The sequence below is a fragment of the Gadus macrocephalus genome, chromosome 21 (assembly GCF_031168955.1).
Source record: "Gadus macrocephalus chromosome 21, ASM3116895v1".
Lineage (NCBI taxonomy): Eukaryota > Metazoa > Chordata > Actinopteri > Gadiformes > Gadidae > Gadus > Gadus macrocephalus.
Window position 1 is genome coordinate 15,322,562 of NC_082402.1, and position 19,187 is coordinate 15,341,748.

The 19,187-nt window shown below is 41.8% G+C and overlaps 2 protein-coding genes across 2 annotated transcripts; one reads left to right on the forward strand and one right to left on the reverse strand.

Moving 5' to 3' along the window:
- The first annotated feature begins 900 nt into the window (after positions 1-900).
- On the forward strand, positions 901-15,228 carry LOC132449591 (apolipoprotein B-100-like). The gene is made up of 26 exons (XM_060041299.1): positions 901-1,060; positions 1,478-1,522; positions 1,902-2,014; positions 2,119-2,264; positions 2,541-2,688; positions 3,273-3,419; positions 3,759-3,883; positions 4,091-4,176; positions 4,282-4,732; positions 4,839-4,956; positions 5,080-5,226; positions 5,354-5,565; positions 5,767-5,986; positions 6,100-6,237; positions 6,342-6,545; positions 6,644-6,811; positions 6,909-7,111; positions 7,211-7,387; positions 7,494-7,618; positions 7,742-7,943; positions 8,098-8,270; positions 8,366-8,541; positions 8,664-8,779; positions 8,892-9,265; positions 9,372-13,747; positions 13,861-15,228. Exons 1-26 carry the CDS (start codon positions 1,006-1,008, stop codon positions 14,977-14,979), a joined length of 9,564 nt encoding a protein of 3,187 aa, XP_059897282.1. The 5' UTR covers positions 901-1,005; the 3' UTR covers positions 14,980-15,228.
- Positions 15,229-16,940: 1,712 nt separating this feature from the next.
- On the reverse strand, positions 16,941-18,231 carry LOC132449594 (rho-related GTP-binding protein RhoB-like). Its single transcript, XM_060041313.1, has one exon. The coding sequence runs from the start codon at positions 18,046-18,048 to the stop codon at positions 17,464-17,466; it is 585 nt and encodes a 194-aa protein (XP_059897296.1). The 5' UTR covers positions 18,049-18,231; the 3' UTR covers positions 16,941-17,463.
- Between the last annotated feature and the right edge of the window lie 956 nt (positions 18,232-19,187).

Below are 19,187 nucleotides of genomic sequence, written 5' to 3' on the forward strand. Positions count from 1 at the left end.
AACAACCCCACAGCCATTTTCCTTTGGTTATCATGGGTTTAGACCTTGTTGTTCCTTGTGTAATGCATTCTCTTCCTGATTAACTAGTTCTTTGCATTGACAGAGTGCATGACCTCATCCTGATACAGAGGTTTCTGAGACTTCCCTAATTAGGGTAAAAGGTCAGTGGCTATGCCTGAAACCCAAAGTGCAACATTATTCCTCTCAGATTATTGATTATTTTGACTATGCCAGGACATCTTAATATAGTACTGATTTTAAGACTAAACATCAAAAATATTGTTATCTGTTTTTATTAATTTTCATTAACTATTCATCAATGTATCTATCTTGGCTTCGTGTAACATGTCTTCAGTGAGGCACCATAATAACAGTACCATCGTTTCCTCTCCTCCCTTCTATAAAACCACACACATCACTTAGTATCTGTTTTGAGAACATCAATCATGGCTTCAACATGTATGTTATAATGTCAAAGAAGTTGTTGAATGTCCTTTGAAAGTTTAAATGATTGAATGTCCAACTTTTTGTTGAGTTATAGTGTTTCGGGCCTAGGGTTCAAAAGTGATCAATTCCATTATGACCTGAGTCCCATCTCTAGATAGGTGATGTCCTTCAAGTGTTTATTATGGAAATATCTTAAACATTTCTAATACCAGTGTTACAAATCTATTTCAGCATCCGTAGAAACCCAAGTATGGAAAAATACTCAACCTGGAATAATCAACCCCATGGTTTTGAAACCGTTCTTTAATTTGATGCAATCAGCCTCATCATCACCGAGTGCTGACAGATAAGTCTTTGTGAAATGCTTTTACCTTTGGCCTGCCACAAGGACGGCTTAGACTTTGGAACCAGGGCAGCACCGTTGCTGCAACTCATGCTGATCCCATACAGTAAGGTGGGAGAAGTATAAAAGACACAGAGACAAAGCTCAGAGATCAGTCTTGACGGAAACAAGAGGACTACCCTGTAGGACCTCAAAGAGCTCCTTCTAAACCCATCATGGGGGGTATTAAGATATTCCTTTGGACCTTGCTGGGAACATACGCATTGGCCCGTGAGTACCTTTTGAAGAAAAACTAAATGATTGAGGTCTACAATGCCAATACTAAATCCTTAGTAGATTAGGATTGAGGAGATTTCTTTTTATGTTTTTGTGAAATTGTATCTGTGGGTTGATTTTACTTTGAATGGCGTTTTGAAGAATTTAATGAAGAATACGGAGTAACATTAGATTTTTACGTTTAATTTTCATGGTAAAAAATGTCCCCAAATAGGAATTCCATTGTTGTTCTTTATGATCTCTTAAGTATAATATTATGCTTATTTCTGCTAAACAAAATATTTGGGAAATTTGAACGCAAACTGTGATTTTACATAACATTTTACGTGTATTGATGGTATGTTTGGAAGAGAATCATTGTTTCCTTGCTTTCCAAATTTGCAAGCATTCTTATTTTTTGACATTTTACAGAACAAGAAGCGGGAAATCTTGATGGATCATCTTCAACATGTTTTTGTAAGTTGTACAAAGTCATCAGCAATATAAGAAATACAATCGATGCTATTAGAACAATATAGTTGTGTAGTGTTGATTAAAGTAGGCCTAGTTAGCTTTGGGATTGAAAAGACAGTTTATATTCCCTGAAGTCATTTAGTTCAGATTGACTTCATCAGCAGCTGTACGCTGCCCGTTGACCCCGTTATGATGACATCACCATCATTATCAGATCCTTTTGATACCTGAGTCAACGCTACTAACTGTTGATTAGCAATTCATGATTGTACTATAGTCCATGGTTCCTTTCTTCTTGGCATAGGATTTTAACTATTTAAAATCTGACCTCACCAAACAGATCCGCCTTTTAATTAAAATAATTATTCTTCCAACTTTTTAGTGGCCAAAAGATTCAAGAACTTCAGGAGGTTTGCGTACGACTACGAAGTGGAAACACTCAATGGCGTCAAGGGAGCGACTCCTGTCCAGAACGGCCCCAAAGTCTCCTGCAAGGTAGGCGCCAAACTCCTGCCCCTCTCCTGCCAACACAAACCATTCCCCCTCAGTGTCTGGAGAAAGACAGCATACCTAAAAAACTCCTCACATCTGTGGCACAGGTTGAGCTCGAGGTACCCCAGACGTGTAGCTTCATCCTGCGCACCACGGACTGCTCTCTGACCGAGGTCACCGGCATCGATGAGCAAGGCACCCCGGTGTTTGGACCCGCTGCCGGTTCGGAGGCCTTCAAAGCTGCCATGGAAAAGTAAGAGATCCAGCATTCGTTTGAATCCAGTTGTTGTGTGTTACATAGTGGTGATCCAGATATTGATTTGAAGATGCTCCCATATTAATTAATGCATTTATTCCTAACATTTATTCATGAAATATATTATGTAAATAAATGAAAGCACAAATAAAGCAGACCACTATATAATCATAATCGAATAAAAAACACGATAAAACAAATCAGCAAAATCGTTTTTTCTTTGGAAGCACAGGTAATGCAGATTGGCTCAGTTAACCCTTTCCTTTTACCCAGGAACGCCCTGATGTTCACGGTGGACATTGAGAATGCAGTCTCCCTGTTCCCTGAGGAGGGAGAACCCAAGAGCATCCTGAACGCCAAGAGGGGAATCGTCTCTGCCCTGATGGTGCCTGCCATGGAGGAGGACAAGAGCCGAGGAATGGTAGGCTTTGAGTGTGTGTGCTGTGCGCGTGTGATTGTGTGAAGCCGTCTGGATTTTCAAAACATAGAATTCAGGTTTGGGAGTACGATCTGTTGTTTTTTAGACCCAGATAAACAATTTGCGTAATGGCAAGATAAGCAGCCCCAAACGCAGGTGGTAAATAGCATCCTGTAACATCATGTTCTCACAAAGGCAGTCCACATGCTGGTCAAAGTCCACCACGTGCTTATCTCTATGATGACATCCACGTTGCTGTCATAACAAGTAGTCTAATCTAATCTGGAATTCAATAGGGCAAATAATCCCATTAAGTGTGGATTATCTTTAACCGTAATCGCCTTTAACAAAAGTACCTAATGTTGGTAATACTGAATGAATATTATTATGAATAATTATTAATAGCAATATTTTACTATATTTCAATAACTACTACTACTACTACTACTACTCTACTACTTAAGATAATGCATTATTATAGTTAATAATAATAATATACAAATAACCAAAACCAAGCGATTAGCACTTCATTTCTTTCACCTGTCTTTCATGTTCTCACAACAATCCATGCATTTTGTTCCCCCCAGACCACCGTGCACGGAGAATGTGGCACTGACTTCACCGTCACCTCGGGAGAGGCAACCGATGTCACCGTCAGCCGGGACCTGTCCAAATGCAGCAGCGCCTCTCCCCAGAGAGAGCCCACCAGCCCCCTGGCCCTGATCTCTGGCATGGTATGGATGGTCCATTTGTAGATATTAAACGTAGAGTTGGTTGTTTTTTTACCCAAACCTGTTATGACTCTAGTTTGTTTTTCAAGTACTTTTTATTTGGATAGCATTTAATCACAAATTAATGGTTGTCATAACACTTGTTAATATTATATTAGAGATAATCCGTTTGCAAAAAAAATCTCAAAACATTCAACAGCAGCTCTTATTTGTATTTGTGTACATTAGGTATTTGATGTATACTCGTGGTGCTTTGATGCATCGAACTCTAACTCTTTATCATGTAGTGCTCTTCATTTTTTCCATTTTTCCAAACATTAAATGTCTTCCTCAAACCCTCAGCACTACCCTCTGAGCAAGTTGATTGGCAGCACGCAGACCTGCAACTACAAGTTTGATGCCAGCAAAAAACACATGGTGTCCGCAGTCTGCACTGAGAAACATCTCTTCCTGCCTTTCTCTAGCCAGTAAGTTTTGAACAACAACACAGCTCTGCTCTATTGATTCTCGGCCCTCTATTATGGTTGTACGTGAATTTATTCACGTGTATGTTCACGTTAACATTCATGTCAACATACAGTCCAATCCGAACAGTTCGAGAATAATTTTTGAGGTACGATGCCAACTATAATGATTAATTTGCTGAAATATGGACCACCTATTACCATCAACAGAAATGAGTATGGGATGTCCACCAAGGTGAGCCAGACCTTGTTCCTGAGGGAAAGCAACAAAATCAACGACAGGATCTTCAACTACAGTGAGTAGAAAGGCTTTAGAGAGCACATTTTACTAAAAGACACACAACGCTGAAATGTCCCTGTGGCCATTGTCTAAACCTCTTCTATCTCCTCCCTCTCTGAAGACGCCGACAACCTCCGCTCATTGCACATGGAAGCCACAGAGGACAAGGCCATCATCCAGACCAAGGAGGCCGTCCTTGCCAGCCTGAGGGAACTGAGCACTCTGGCCCAGGAGACGGAAGGCCAGCGGCGCGCCAGCATCTTCCACAAGCTGGTCACCGAGCTGCGGGGCCTGAACGATGAGGTCCTGACCACCTGCACACCCGAGATGATGGAGCTGTCCAGCAGCCTGACATGGCAGGCCCTGGCCCAGTGCGGCACCCCCGAGTGCACCAGCGCCATCCTGTCCGTCCTGAGGACCTTCGAGCCCGACGCCATCGAGGTGGACGCTGTCGTCTACGCCATGGGCCTGCTGCCCAATCCATCTGCCCTGCTGCTCAAGGACATGCTGCTCATGGCTCAGTACAAGCAGAGCAAGCCAATCATGTTTGCCCTCAGCAATGTGGTCAGGAAGTAAGTGAAGAAAACAAAAGAATCCAATAACTTCAGAAAAAAATGAAACAAAGAGAATGAGAGAATTGCAGGTTGTTATATCTTATCATTTGTCTGTCGTTTCCAGACAATTCCAGGCCGACCAGCAGGTCACCCCTGCTATCACTGCTGTGGCTGAATTCATCGCATCCCTTTTGAGCTCAGACTGCCCTGGGGAAAAAGATCTCACTTACCTGACCTTGAGGGTAGGTCGCCATTAGCTTTTCTTAAATCCTATCATTCCATGAAAACGTAAAATGGTAAGCTTAATTTCAATATTAAAACAATAATTATTGTTCATTTGTTTAATTTCCTTACTCACTTTCTAGGTTGTTGGTAATATGGGAGAGGCCATGGAAGCCGCAGATCCCTCTATTAAGAGCACCCTGCTCAAGTGCATGAGACAGCCTGCCACCACCTTGTCCGTTCAGCTGGCCGCCATCCAGGCTTTCAGACGCATGCAGCTCACTGATGAGGTAAATAGCACTCCCTTGTCGTCGTGCTTATATGTCTTGCCAAGGTTATACACACAGAAGTCCTCTTGCCTCTCAAGTCACTAGGGGACACAGGTGGATCAGCTCTGTGCTCTGTGTTACCATATAGGTGCGTGCCAACCTCCAGAGGGTCGCCACATACGCCAAGGGTGCAGTGCAGAAGCGCCTGGCCGCCTACCTGATACTGATGAGGAATCCCAAGACCAGTGACCTGGAGATGGTCAAGAAGTTGTTCAAGCAGGAACAGAACCCACAGGTCAAGGCCTTTGTGACATCTCACATCTACAACATTGTGTCCTCAAAGGATCGCAACTCCAAGAAGTAAGGATACCTACATGTGTACACAGAAACAAATGTTACTTGAAGTTATTTTTCAGATTTCATTTTTGTTCCCCTTCCCAGTGACTCAGCGCAGCGTAGGACAGTCATGGCGAGAAACAAACATAATAGTGTAGGTGTAGCAATTGTTTCACCATTATAATTATGTTTGCTAAGGTTCCTTCCATATTTTTTTCCCCTTAGACTTGCCAAGAGGATTATGGAAGTCCTGCAGAACACTGATGTGCCCACTCATACCGACTACACCACTCTGTCACGCAACTACAAACTGGGAATGGCACATAAATCCATGCAGGCCAACACTAAGGGTAACATCATCTTCGACGTCAGCAGCCAGCTACCCAGAGAGGTCATGCTGGAAACTACGATGGAGGTCTTTGGTTACACCGTGGATATGTGGGAGGTACGAACAGCAACACTTCAACGCATGGGCTACGTCATTAAATGTCTGCAAGTAATGAATGTTTTCTACATTACCTGACTGTTCCAATTTGTAATCGTGTCGCTTGCTTGTAGATCGGCATGGACGGAAAGGGCTTTGAACCATCTGTCGAGGCTCTGTTCGGAAAGAACGGATTCTTCCCTGACACCATTTCAAAGACGCTCTATTGGGCAGTAGACAAAATGCCATTCACCAAGGATAATGGAAATAAGGTATACTTTTGGTCGATACATTTTTGTGAACATGAATTTCCTATAAAGAAATGTAAAACTATCTATTTGTGTTTAAATCTCAATTACCGTTTTGACCTCCATAGGTACCTGAGAACCTCGTTAAGGAGGTTGTTGCTAACTTCAACAAGCTGGTCAAGGAGCTCCAGGCCCAGGAATCCCCTGAGGCCATGGCCTACCTGAGAATCATGGGCACCGAGCTGGGCTACATCAAGGCCAGTGACCTGAAGGGCTACGCTGAATACGCTGCCATGTACTCCGATATCTTGATGAGGATCATTCCAACAGAGGTAATTATTCCTCTTCATCCTGTTGTATGTACTACCTTTTATGTTGATTATGCTCATTTGGTTTATCAAACTATTTCCCCCTTTCCCTGTTGCATCAGCAAATGCAAAAACTGATTTCCAACACAGACAACGAGTTCTTTGCTCACTACATCTTCATGGACAACAAAGCCTCTGTGGCGACCGGATCCGGATTCCCTCTGAAGGTTGCCATGGCTGGCATATTTGCTCCTGGAGCAAAGGGAGGGCTTAGCATGACACCGAACATGGTAGGTATTCTTATTTTTCCCTGTAACCTTCTTGCCCAGGTTATAGAAATAGTCTTGCAAATCAAATGATTATGTTTGTTTTCGTTCCGTACAACAGGAAGTGTCCTTCAGGCCTTCTATGGGTATTGAGTTGGTGACCAAGATGGGAGTTCATGTTCCTGAGTTTGTAGACACCGATGTTGCGATGCATACTACCATATACCACGAGAGCGCTCTGAATGCCAGGATCTCCATGGAAAACAACCAAGTCAAGCTCTCTCTCCCTGCCCCACAAGGCTCCACCCAGCTCTTCAGCGTCAGGTACCGCTAACAAACCCCTCGTGAGTCCCCGCCTATAACATACATGTATGGGAAGAGATGATTTAGAACCCCTATTTTCCTCTTCTCCCTTTGAAACAGCAATAATGTGCTACTTGTGAACAATGGCCGTGAGGAAGTGATCTCAGCCAAAGACGAAGGCAGGACAAACGTTGTACAGTGCAAACCCTTCTTTTCTGGATTGAAGTACTGCACCACAGCCCGTTACTCCGCTGGCATCAACAACGCTCCTTACTTCCCCCTGACTGGGGAGACTAAGTATGTGCGACTCCTTTATCTACTTTAAGATCGTTTCGATCTGTTATGTTGGATCGTTTTACTGTTATAGATGGGTTTGTGGGAGTTAAGCATTTGCCCTCCATAGGTTTGCTGTGGAGATCCAACCTACTGGGGATGTGACTGAGTACACTGCCACCATCGCCTACAAACTCCTCACAGAGGGCAAAGGACGCCAGGTGGACTCTTTGAAAATGACCCTAAAAGCAGAGGGTACGGATGCATTGTTTTGACATTGATCATCAATATTTAGCTCATGTATTCTATGTATGCCCAGTTTTTAAAGAGACAAATTCTAACAAACTTTAAATATTTTGCTTCCCTTTGTGACTTTAGGCGCTGCGTCAACTGAGGCCTCTGTCAACATGAAATACAACAGGAACAGGAATGTCTTCACCACCAATGTGCAAATCCCTGATTATGAGGTGGAGACCGGCATCAGAGTTGGCATGGTGGACAGCACCACAAAAGGCAGATCTCTTACCTTTGACATCACCAACCAGAACATCCCCCAGTTGTCTCTGATTGGCCGTGCCAAGTAAGTCAATACGTTACCCTCAATCAAGCACTCGATTGTCTGTCCAAAACCTTTTGACAATTTGTTAAAGACAAATGTGACACCTACTCTCTGTTGAAATGAATTCAGTTGGAAAATTGCTTAACCATTTGTGGGGGGTTCGTATATATTGCAGACTTCAGGACCAGACCGATGCGATGCTGCAGATGCAGATGATAGTGCCCTCCATGAAGACTGACGCTTCCATCACAGCCATTCTGAAAAACTCTGAGGACCTTGTCCTGGAGATCAAGAGTGATGTCAAGCTCCCAGCGACCAACTCTGTCCAGGCAGTCGTCTTCAAATATGGTATGATATATGTCAACTATTTGGGACTGTAAACCATCCAAAGACTAATGTTGTTGTGAACAGTTGCTAAAATGAGAGTATTTTTTTGATTGAAGGTAAGGATCTGGCTGAGGTTACCCTTATGTCAAACATGAATTCGGACATCAAGACGCTCCAGCCCTACACGGAGGCTCTCCAGGACTGGATGGAGCAACTTATGAATGAAGTCCTGGACCAGCAGGTGGTCAAGACGGACATGAAATTACGTCATATCTACAACAAGGCTCTTCAGGTTAGAAATAATCATTATGTGTTTCATCATTTCACAATTTTAGAAAAGAAACATATATATTTTGGAATTATCAATAAACATAGTAGACCAACCTAACACAAAACCTTTTTTTTTTTCAAAAGACTGGCAATGTCTGGATGGACAAGCTCGCCTACGATGTTCCTTATGTTCACACTCTGAAGAACAGCCTGGCCGAGTTGGAAAAACCTACCATGCCTGAGAACCTGTTCATGAATCTGTAAGTTGTGATAGATATAATATATACATGATATATAAATAAATACAATTTAAACTTTTGCATGCAATATAAAAATGTGCTCTAAAATCATTTGTTTTTGTCTTTTTACTAGTGAAAGCCAGTTCAGATACCAGTTCAACAAAGACAGTGTATCCTTCACTCTTGCACTGCCTCTCGGAGGAAAGACATCCCAGGAGCTCCGGATCCCTCCCATGCTCACCACACCGCTCATTTCTCTGCCTCAGATGGGACTTGAGGTTTCTCCCAAGGAGATCAGCATTCCCACATTCACCATCCCCTCAGACTATGACCTCACCTTGCCTCTCATGGGAATGATGGAAGTGTCTGGAAAGGTCAAGTCCAACTATTACAACTTGGAGGGAACCATCTCTGCTGGCAACAACACAGTAGAGTCGCCTAGCTATGTGGCAAAGATCAAAGTCATCGCTGACAGTCCCATGGAACTGTTCTCATTCACATCTGAGGGTAAGTTGATCTTGTTTGATATGTTCACAAATGTTATTTCAAAAATAGAATGTCTTAGGGTAAAATAACTGTATTTTTACTGATGTTGTTCTGTTTTGATTTAAAGGAGCTGCGGAAATTAGTGACACACCCCAAGATGCGATCAAGGTTATCGTCGGTGGCTCTCTGAAGCACAGATTCATTGAGACAAGTTTTGAGGTCTTGGAAAAAATTGCCATCACAGACAAAGTGTTGTCTACTAGCAGCTACAATGGGAAGGCCTTCAGCCCCCTGGGTCTAGACACATCTTTGGACATCACCTCTCAGTACGCTCTGGCTTCCAATATGCTTACTGGAGATGCTAACATGGATGGAAGTCTGACAGTTGGATCCATGTCAGCCAGCACCAGCTATTCCCAAACCTTTTCTGCTGAACCTTTGAAGAAAGAAGCAAAAACTGAAACCACACTGAGAGTAAATTCTGCGTTCCTGGAGGTTTTCAACAAAGCCACAGCCACCTTCGCTAATGAGCAACTACTGATTGAATCCAACACCAACGTAGACATTGACCCACTGAAGCACACCACTAAGTTTACCTTTGGTTACCAAGATGCCAAACTTACAATCCAGTCCAACTCTGCCACGATGGCTGATAAGAAAATGATTCGTAACCAGGTAGATTTCACTGCCACTAGAGAAGGGGCCACTATCAGGGTAGAAAATCAGGCTGATGATACAGTGAACAATGTCTACTCTCTGCTTTCTGGTTCAATTAACCCTTCCAGCATTGAGATCAATAGTGATGCCTCTCTAAACATCTTTGGAAGCCGTGCCTCTCACAAGGCAACTACGAGCCTGAACACGATTGGCCTAATCAGCAGCTGTACCACAACTGCACAGAGCAACCTGTTGACCTTTGAGAACGTTTTTGCTGGCACAGTTGACATTTCGGGAGCCACCATGACCATCAACACAAAAGGGGCCGTTAAGGAAAACACAGTGGAATTGAATGTTGATGCCAAGGCTCTCATCTCAGAGGTCTATCTCAACAGTATACTCAAGAGCAATGTCTTCGATGCCAACACCAGGAATAGGTTGAACCTCAGATTGAATAAGGAAGGCTGCTCCTTCTCCAACAACATGGTGGGATCGCTTGGTGAGATGAAGACTGACAACACCCAATCCCTGGATTTAACACTCAGATCTCTGTCATTAAGCTCCAAGACAGACAACATCCTCAATACCGGAAACTACTACAAGCATGACATCACAGTTAACGTTGAGAGTTTCACCACTTCAGTCAACGTAAAGAATGATCTGAGGATTTTGGAAGTGAACTTTGAGAATGAGGCCCAGTTCGTAGCAAAGCCATACACAATAGAGATGACTGGCATTACGACAGGATTGTTGTCTGAAGAACAGCTCAGGCACACTTATGAATTCAAATTTGTTGATATGATCCTTTCTGCCAAGTGCAACACAAATGGTCAACTCCTGGGTTCTCAAATGACACATACCAGTGACATGGAGATTGCTGATTGGACCATGAAGTTCAACAACATGGCTAACATCAATACTAAGCCTCTCCGTCTTGACAGCACTGTGAAATCTATTGTTACACCATTCAGCATGTCTATTGATGCTATTCTGAATTCAAATGGAGAAATCCAACTGTATGGAGAGCAGAGTGGTGAGCTCTACAGCAAGTTCCTGCTGAAGGCAGAGCCCCTCTCCATGGTTCAGTCATTTGAATACAGGGCTTCAACCACTCACGAGCTACAAAATGGAGCCAGCTACAAGACAAACATGGACAACAAATTCAACAGCATGATGACCCTTAAAGAGCAGAGTGTCACAGTGGGCATTGCATCTAAAATGAACAACCATGCATTTGATCATGAATTAACTGCATTCAACAAAGCTGAACAAATGGGAATGGCCATTAAGGGAGCCCTCGCCACTACCTTCTTCAATGGAGCCAGTGAGAACCATGACTACTCCATCTCTGGTTCTGTGAATTATGACAAGAGCAGCGATACCCACTTCATTCAGATTGCATTTTTAGAGTATCTGCCAGAAACTATTGAAGAATTGAAGAATCTAGTTGTGAGGCTGGTAGACAACAGCATGGACATGCTGAGGAATATCGATGCCTCCTATGAAATTACTGCCCAGATTCGTGGAAAGATGGGAGAGCTTAAAGATGCCATAGATACAATTAATCCCCAGCAGCTCATGCAAGACCTGAAAGACTTTGTTCAATCAATGGAACAGTACATGAACAACATGATGAACAAGTTCCCAACTGAGGAACTTACCAACATGCTGAAATCAATCAAGGCTGATATAATGGAATGGATCAAGAAAAACAACATTGATAACAAGATCAATCGTATTTATGTACAGATTGAAGAGTTCCTGTCCAACTATGAGGTTGAAAAGATAATTGAGAAAATCATGGATGAGGCCATTGCAATTATGAAACAGTACAGGATCAGGGAAAGGATTCAGTCTGCATTGTCTGCTCTTAAAGCAATTGATGTCCAGCCTATGTTTAACAAAATAATGGCGCCAGTGAAGGAGTTGATAAAGGACATGTATGCCTTTGACTACAAGCAAATGGTGGAGGATGTCAGCATGTATTGTATCAGAATGATTGAAAACATCAAGTCTTATGATTATGAGACATTCACCATGGAACTGAAAGACAAAGTCTCTGAGATGACCAGGATTCCTTGCTTTGGAAAACTCTCTGGAGAGTTCAAAATTGTCTCACCTAACTACCAACTCCAGACCACTGCTGATCTGGCGAACACCACCACTACAGCGGTCACTCCAGAGTTCAAAATGAACCTTAACTCAAAGGCAACCTCCACTTTTGACATCCTTGCCTACACTTTGGATACCAGCGTATATTTGGCCATGCCCGAGAGAAGCCGCCTGGCTTTCTCTGAAAACATCAAGGCTGTACACACTGCATTTACCATTGACCACCAGGGCTCAATGAGTCTAATTGGCCTATCGGCTCAGGCTTCTGCCACGACGAATGCCAAGGCTACAACTGAGCCTTACGAAGCAGAGATCGTCAGCAAGGCAGAATTGTCCATTGATAGCGAAATGTCTGCCTCTCTGGATACAACATACAAACATGGAGTCAACATGCCACTCCTCAGCCTCTCCAGTGATGCTTCTGCTAACCAGAAAATGAATGCACAGATTAAGGATGGAATTCTTACTATTAATGTTAACAACAAGGGTCAGGGAACATACGCTCTCAAGGATCTCTCAGATGATGTAGCACACAAGAGTGACATGAAGGCTGTGATCGACATCTCCACAGCCAAGGTGACTTACAACGACGAAACCAAGAGTGACCTCTTCAAGTTGATGGAAAATGTTGCTGCTGATATCCACTTTACCCGCTTTATCATCGTTGAGGGCAAGGTTGAGACAGAAAGTCCTTTCATGAAGAACAGTATGGCTGTGATGAAATTCCAGGCTAAGACTGAAGACCTAAAAATTGCTTTGGATGCTTCTTATAATGGTGAGCTGGTCGGACCAGTAGCTGGAACTCTTGCAAACTCTGTCCTGGCTGTGGTCGCCCCATATGAGCTAATGTTTGACACCAAGAACAAGGCCAATGTCAAAGTAACCCTACCCATGAAACTCATCGGAAAGACAGATTTCCAGAATGATATGGCAATCAGTGCCAATTCTGATGTGCAGCAGGCCAGTTGGACAGGTCTTGCAAGGTTCAATCAATTCAAATACTCACATTACTTGACAATGGACAATCGTGAGAGGGAAATTCAGATCTTTGCACGGGTCAATGGAGATGCCAATCTTGATGTTCTTAAACAGCCTATTACAGTTCCTGAAATAAATGTCCCATTCTTTGGTCTGACAAGCCCCAAACTGGTAGACTACTCTCTGTGGGAAGACACTGGACTGAACATGCTCCTGGCAACAACTAAGCAGACTATCGATTTGGAGGCCAAGCTCAAATTCTCTCTTGCTCAAATGCAGACGGACATACTTATCCCGGCCCTGAGTGATGCGACATACGAGTTCTCCATGAAGTCAGCATTGATCACGCTTAAAACCGATGCAAGTATTATGAACCAAGGCGATATTACCATGAAGTTGAATGCCTCCTCAATCTCCACGCTTGAACATCTGAATGGACAAATTGAAGGAACTAGCATAATGAGCCGAGTCAATGGGATCAAACTGGCATCTTTGTATTCTCTAAAGCACACAATGGTGGAGGGAAACCATGACAGCACGATCAGCTTTACCGAGGGAGCTGTGGATGCTTCCATTAAGAATTCAGCAAAGATTGAGCTACCCATATTAAAAATGGAAATCAACCAGGAGATCCTTGGAAATCCACAGGAGGGAATCATCATCTCTGTGTCCTGCCCATCAAGTGGACTTGTTGGATTCCAGTTGCAGACTCAGGTTCCACAACAAGTGAGTGGAAGAGTCTACGGCCGTTACCCGGTAAGCCATGTTTCCTTCAATTTGCTGACTGACGAGTTGTTTTTTAACCGATGTTTGACATGCTTATACTGACAATAGTATGATACTGTATTAACATATTCTTACTTTTCCAGTCTGCACCCTCCGATGATGTTGAAATCTTGGCCATGAAGATGTCTGCAATGAATTGGGAAAAGCTGAGTATCCAGACAACATGGAACACAGAGATGCCTTATGAAATGATGCTGAGATTGAAAACCGCTGTGCCTGCAACCTTTCAAATCCAGGAAATTGTCTCTATTCAAATTAGTAAGACCTACAACAAAATGACCATGCTTGCTTCAAATCTTGCTGGTCCGATTGAAGAAGTTAAGAGACAGGGTACAGTAATGGTAAAGAGGTCTTATGACAACTTGAAAGATATGGATATTTCTAAAATGTCCAGCAGGGTCTCAGATAGCACTATGTTGATTCTCAGAGAATATCAAAAGAGCATCAGAATTATCCTTGATGCAGCCATTAAATTCCTCAGAGAGACCAAATTCCAAATGCCAGGATATGCCGAGAAAATTTCTGGCCTTGAAATCTACAGCAAAATGTCCACCTTTGTTGCAGAAGTAGCCGAAGACGTAATTGTAAAAGTTCCCGAATTAGTTGCCAGAAAGTTTACCGCAGTTCTTGAAAATTTCCGAGGGCTTCAATTCAGTTTCCCTGGCTCTAGTCGCATTGTCAAAGGAAATGAAATCCTTGATGACTTAGTAGTTGCAATGAAGAGAATCAGGAGTCAAGTAATTGCAGTGATAAAGAAATTGGGGGATATTCAATTAGAAGACATTCTTAAGAGGGTGTCTGTGTTAATAAATGCTTCAGTTGAGAAAGCTGATCAACTCTTTAATTCCCTTAACACTCAAAATCTAGAAAAGGTGTCTGCTTGGGCTTCTAATGTGTATGCTGATGCCATGAATTCCAATGTCCTGGCTGATTTCACCAAGCATATTTTTGAGGCCAAAAGAATAGTAATGGACTATTTCAATATTATCAAAACCAGGTGCCAGGATGTTTTAGCTGACATGTCTGTTGAACAGCTTCAGGCTGACATCCAGGCCTGGATTGACATCATGGTAAAACGGTTGAATGCTTTCCACAACAATGTCATTCAGTATCTTAAAATGAATACAAAAACAGTTGAGCAGTATGTGCGAGTAAGTGACAGACAGATGGATATTGACATTCCATTCCCGTCGTTTGCTTAAAAGCCACTAACTTGCCAACATACAAGTTTTGTTTTACTCAATAGCATGTCTGGAGTTAAATTATTATGTAGCAACATATAAAAAGGTTTTTCAACCACACACAAGTATTGTCCATGATGCCCATACCCCTGACCCTATCATTTTGGTTTATTTTCTCTCTGTAATGTGTAATCTTGTTGAAGATACTATACTTAAATGGTGTAAATTCCCCGGTAAAAATTCATCAATAAAGAAACTGTACTGCATATATACCAGTGTATGACTATTTATTATTATATATTTTATGTATCATATAATTTACAACAGGGCTGAATATCTAGGCCTATGTCCAGCCGACACAACATCACATTATTGGCTTAAAGCAAATTATTCTGCTGTTTTCACACAGTGGAAGTAGTGAGACAGAGCTTGTAATCTCAAATGATTCAATGTACTATTAGTGATCTTCTAGTCGAAGATTTAACCAAGTCAACGTAAAAAAAAAAAGATATATTAGAGAAACTTTTATGAAATGGTAGTTTGAAAAATTGTCTCATTAGAGATGCTTGCCTTTGGCTGAAAAAGCATTGACATAGTGGTTAAAATGTTGTGGTGGAAGGGCTTCTCTAACTATTCATTCTACTTGTATTGCGCAACAAATTGACTTCATGGGTAGGACTGAATTAAATACACAATTTTGTTGTATATTTATCAAGGTGTGATTGAACAGGCATGTGAAATCAACAGGCATAAATCATGTTCATGTTGAAATATAATAGAATAATTCCAAACAATCATATCACAATATTTGTAAAAATAAACATTTATTATGAATATTAAGTCTTAAAGCCTGTGTAGTTAAAAGGGTTATTTATTTTGATTTTGTTGATTTATTTTGTTGATAGGTGTGGGCAATAATCAGGGGAATTTGGGGGATTTTTATACATTTGGGGCTTGGTTGGGTGCATGGGTGTCGAGTAGTGTGAGATAAATTTACTGCTTGCTTGAAAAGAGGACCAAAATACTTACTTTTTTATCAACAATATCATATTCCAGGGATGTATTTTAATAAATGTTTACAAATTCTCCCTGACTGGGAATGCAACTAGATACTGCCATCATATGGGTTGTGGAAGAACCAACCACAGCCTGACGGCTAAAGGAATGGATCATGTGTTGCAGAATGTTTGTTCAATACCTGGCTGGAACTATTATTGGCTTTATTTACTTTTCACATTTATATCATATATTGTTCTATTTCATCTTAATGCTGGTAAAACTGATATGAAAATTGTATACATTTCCTCTGATGACTGAATTCAATATAGTTATATATTAGTTGGAGGTGACTGGTTTGGAGCTATTCATTTCTGTTGCTATTGAGTCAGAGGTAAAAGGAGGAATGTGCATGTCATTGGCACCACATTTATACCCACAGTAAATAAACTGAAATGTCGATTTGTTGCCTAACTAAAGTTTCTCTGTTATAAAAAAATGTCAAATGGCGTATTTTGCTCAATGAATAAATAACTCTACAGGCTGAACTCAAAATCGAATTACAGATCAAGTACAATGTGAAATTACTAGATTCTAATGAATGACCTGCATTTAAAAAGGAACTCCATCTTACATATCCATGGCTAATTTGCAATTATTTGGATTTGTCATTGTTCAAAGCCTACTCTATACCCTTCTTGCTTCCTGTTGGCTGTTTGCTTCATAATTTTTTCGTAGTCCGAGATTTAGGCCTACACTTTCAGGATATGGACATGAGCTTAAGCAGTCCTCTTGTTATGATGCATGTTTTCTTTTTTAATACTAGGCCAACTGCTTTATTGTGTTGTGATAGTAGCCTACCTGTCAGACTGTTGTACTTCAAACCTTGCAGTTTGGTATTCTAGGCAGACCATTGCTCAATCACACAAATGCACATTTTACTTTACATCTGCAAATTTCCTCACAGATAGCAAACTTGGACCACCCTTAGTGCATTTGTGTTTATTATTATAAACAGGCATAAATTCAAAGGATTATTGCCATCACCATTACTCTGCCTCTGATGCGTTCTTTTTTTTAATACTGTATTTTGTCACTATGTAATCGTGTCAGAAGGATTTGAATTCCCAGAGGCAAAAAATATTTATGGACATAATAGCCATATCAGAAAGTTGCATATGAAATCTCTCATTGTGCACGTGAAACAATCGATTTGAAACTGACCTCAGGCTAGCCTTCAAACCATTTCATGTAATTTTATCGTTGATTCCAAAAATAAATCTTCCACAAAAATGTTTTTAGCCTACTCATATATTAAGGGCAGAGTACTAAAGTACATATAATAGAATCATTTAACTAAGCAACACATGTTAGGCATTCATTCATCATGTGATAATAGAGTGTGTGTGCAATAAGAGTTGAACACACTGCGGCCTTGGCCATAACAAGTCCCACTTCATCTTGACCACAGCCCCAGTGTTAAAAAGCAGCTTTTAGCAAAATGTTCCCTCACAGCAAAAGGCAGCAGTTCACACAGCCACCCGGTCGTCTTTGTTTTAAGGATGCCTTGGTTGCGGTCTCAAACACTTCCCATATACCATCTTTGGTTTTAGCAGAGCACTCCAGATAGTCATACGCCCCGATGCGCATCGCCATCGCCCGTCCATCGTCCGCCTTCACCGGCTCTTGTTTTAACCTCGACAGTTCATACTTGACGGTCTCGTCGTTACGTAGATCCTTTTTGTTGGCGACCAAAATGATTGGCACGTTGGGACAAAAATGTTTGACTTCTGGGACCCACTTTTCCGAAATGTTCTCCAGGGAGTCTGGACTGTCCACTGAGAAACACATGAGGATGACATCAGTGTCCGGGTAGGACAGCGGACGGAGGCGGTCGTAGTCCTCCTGGCCGGCGGTGTCCCACAGCGCCAGCTGGACCTGCTGGGAGTCCACCTCGATGTCCGCCACATAGGTCTCGAACACCGTGGGGACGTAGACCTCCGGGAACTCGTCCTTAGAGAACACGATCAGCAGGCAGGTCTTACCGCAGGCGCCGTCTCCCACCGCCACCAGCTTCTTCCGTATATCTGCCATTAGGTTTCAACTTCGATAGCCTAACTATAGCCTGCGTATAACATTGGGAGCACTTTATTCTTCTTCGATTACAATGTAAAAGCATGTGATACTCAGACTAACAAAATGGGACTGTCTAAAGACGACGCACTGTGTTTTGAACAGAACATTGCCAGTAACTACTGCCCTTCGTTTATAAAGCACAGGCGTTTTCTAAATATAGCAATCCAATCGGAAGGGGGGAAGTGAGATCATTTTTGGTTAAAGCGAGAGGTGATTGGATCCCAACATTTTCCCTGATGTAAAGGAGGGTCTTGTCCTCGAGGTCCCACCCGATCCAGACCCAGCTCGGATCCGCACAGTCCCGCTACGCAGGGACGTCATCATATATTTGGATTCCCATTTTTTTTTTTACGTTTTCTTTTCTCCGTTATTCACAACTGGGACGACATCCCTAAACATCACGAGGTCTAAATGGTCTAGCATTGCTTTGTTTAATATGACCAAATATGTCTGCCTTTGGTTCTGCTGAATAAGACCAGCACCATACAACAATAAAAATAGCAGTTTAAATAACGAGGCCATCAAATATAAAAGACATGATTAAACATTATAGGCCTACATGAAGTGGGACATGTTACTTACTCGATTTTATTTTATTTGTATTATTTATTATTCTGATGCTGCTACTTATTTTTTGATATTTTTATTTTTACTTTGGCCGATCTTTATTTACTTTATCTTCAATTATTGCTGCCTACGAATTATACTCTTGTGGTACTTGTACAATAAGATGTAATAAAATCATCTGACATGTGTGATAAGGATTGCAGAACTCTCCTGTTTTTCACCGCTCTCACGACCATGCAGGTCTACCTAATGTTCAACATTACAATAAGCCCTCCCACTCTAATATCAGTATAAAACTACACAGTGAACTTGAGCTGAATATTTTTTTTTCAAATCGAATTAAAGATCCATTACAATTAGTATGTGTATATTCTAATGAATGGTCTGCAATATAAAAGGGATTCCATCCTTCTCTATACACTTCTTGCTTCCTGTCGGCTGTTTGCTTCATCATGTTTTCGTAGTGCATGATTAAACACTCATACTAAACATGTGTGACAAGAATTGCAGAACTGTGCTATTTTGCAGCG

Excerpts from the sequence above, each read along its gene's own strand:
- LOC132449591 (XM_060041299.1), top strand. The coding sequence starts at position 1,006 with ATGGGGGGTATTAAGATATTCCTTTGGACCTTGCTGGGAACATACGCA. Across the intron at positions 2,015-2,118 it reads GCCCCAAAGTCTCCTGCAAG|GTTGAGCTCGAGGTACCCCA; the intron begins GTAGGCGCCAAA and ends TCTGTGGCACAG. Across the intron at positions 4,957-5,079 it reads TCACTTACCTGACCTTGAGG|GTTGTTGGTAATATGGGAGA; the intron begins GTAGGTCGCCAT and ends CTCACTTTCTAG.
- LOC132449594 (XM_060041313.1), bottom strand. The coding sequence starts at position 18,048 with ATGGCAGATATACGGAAGAAGCTGGTGGCGGTGGGAGACGGCGCCTGC.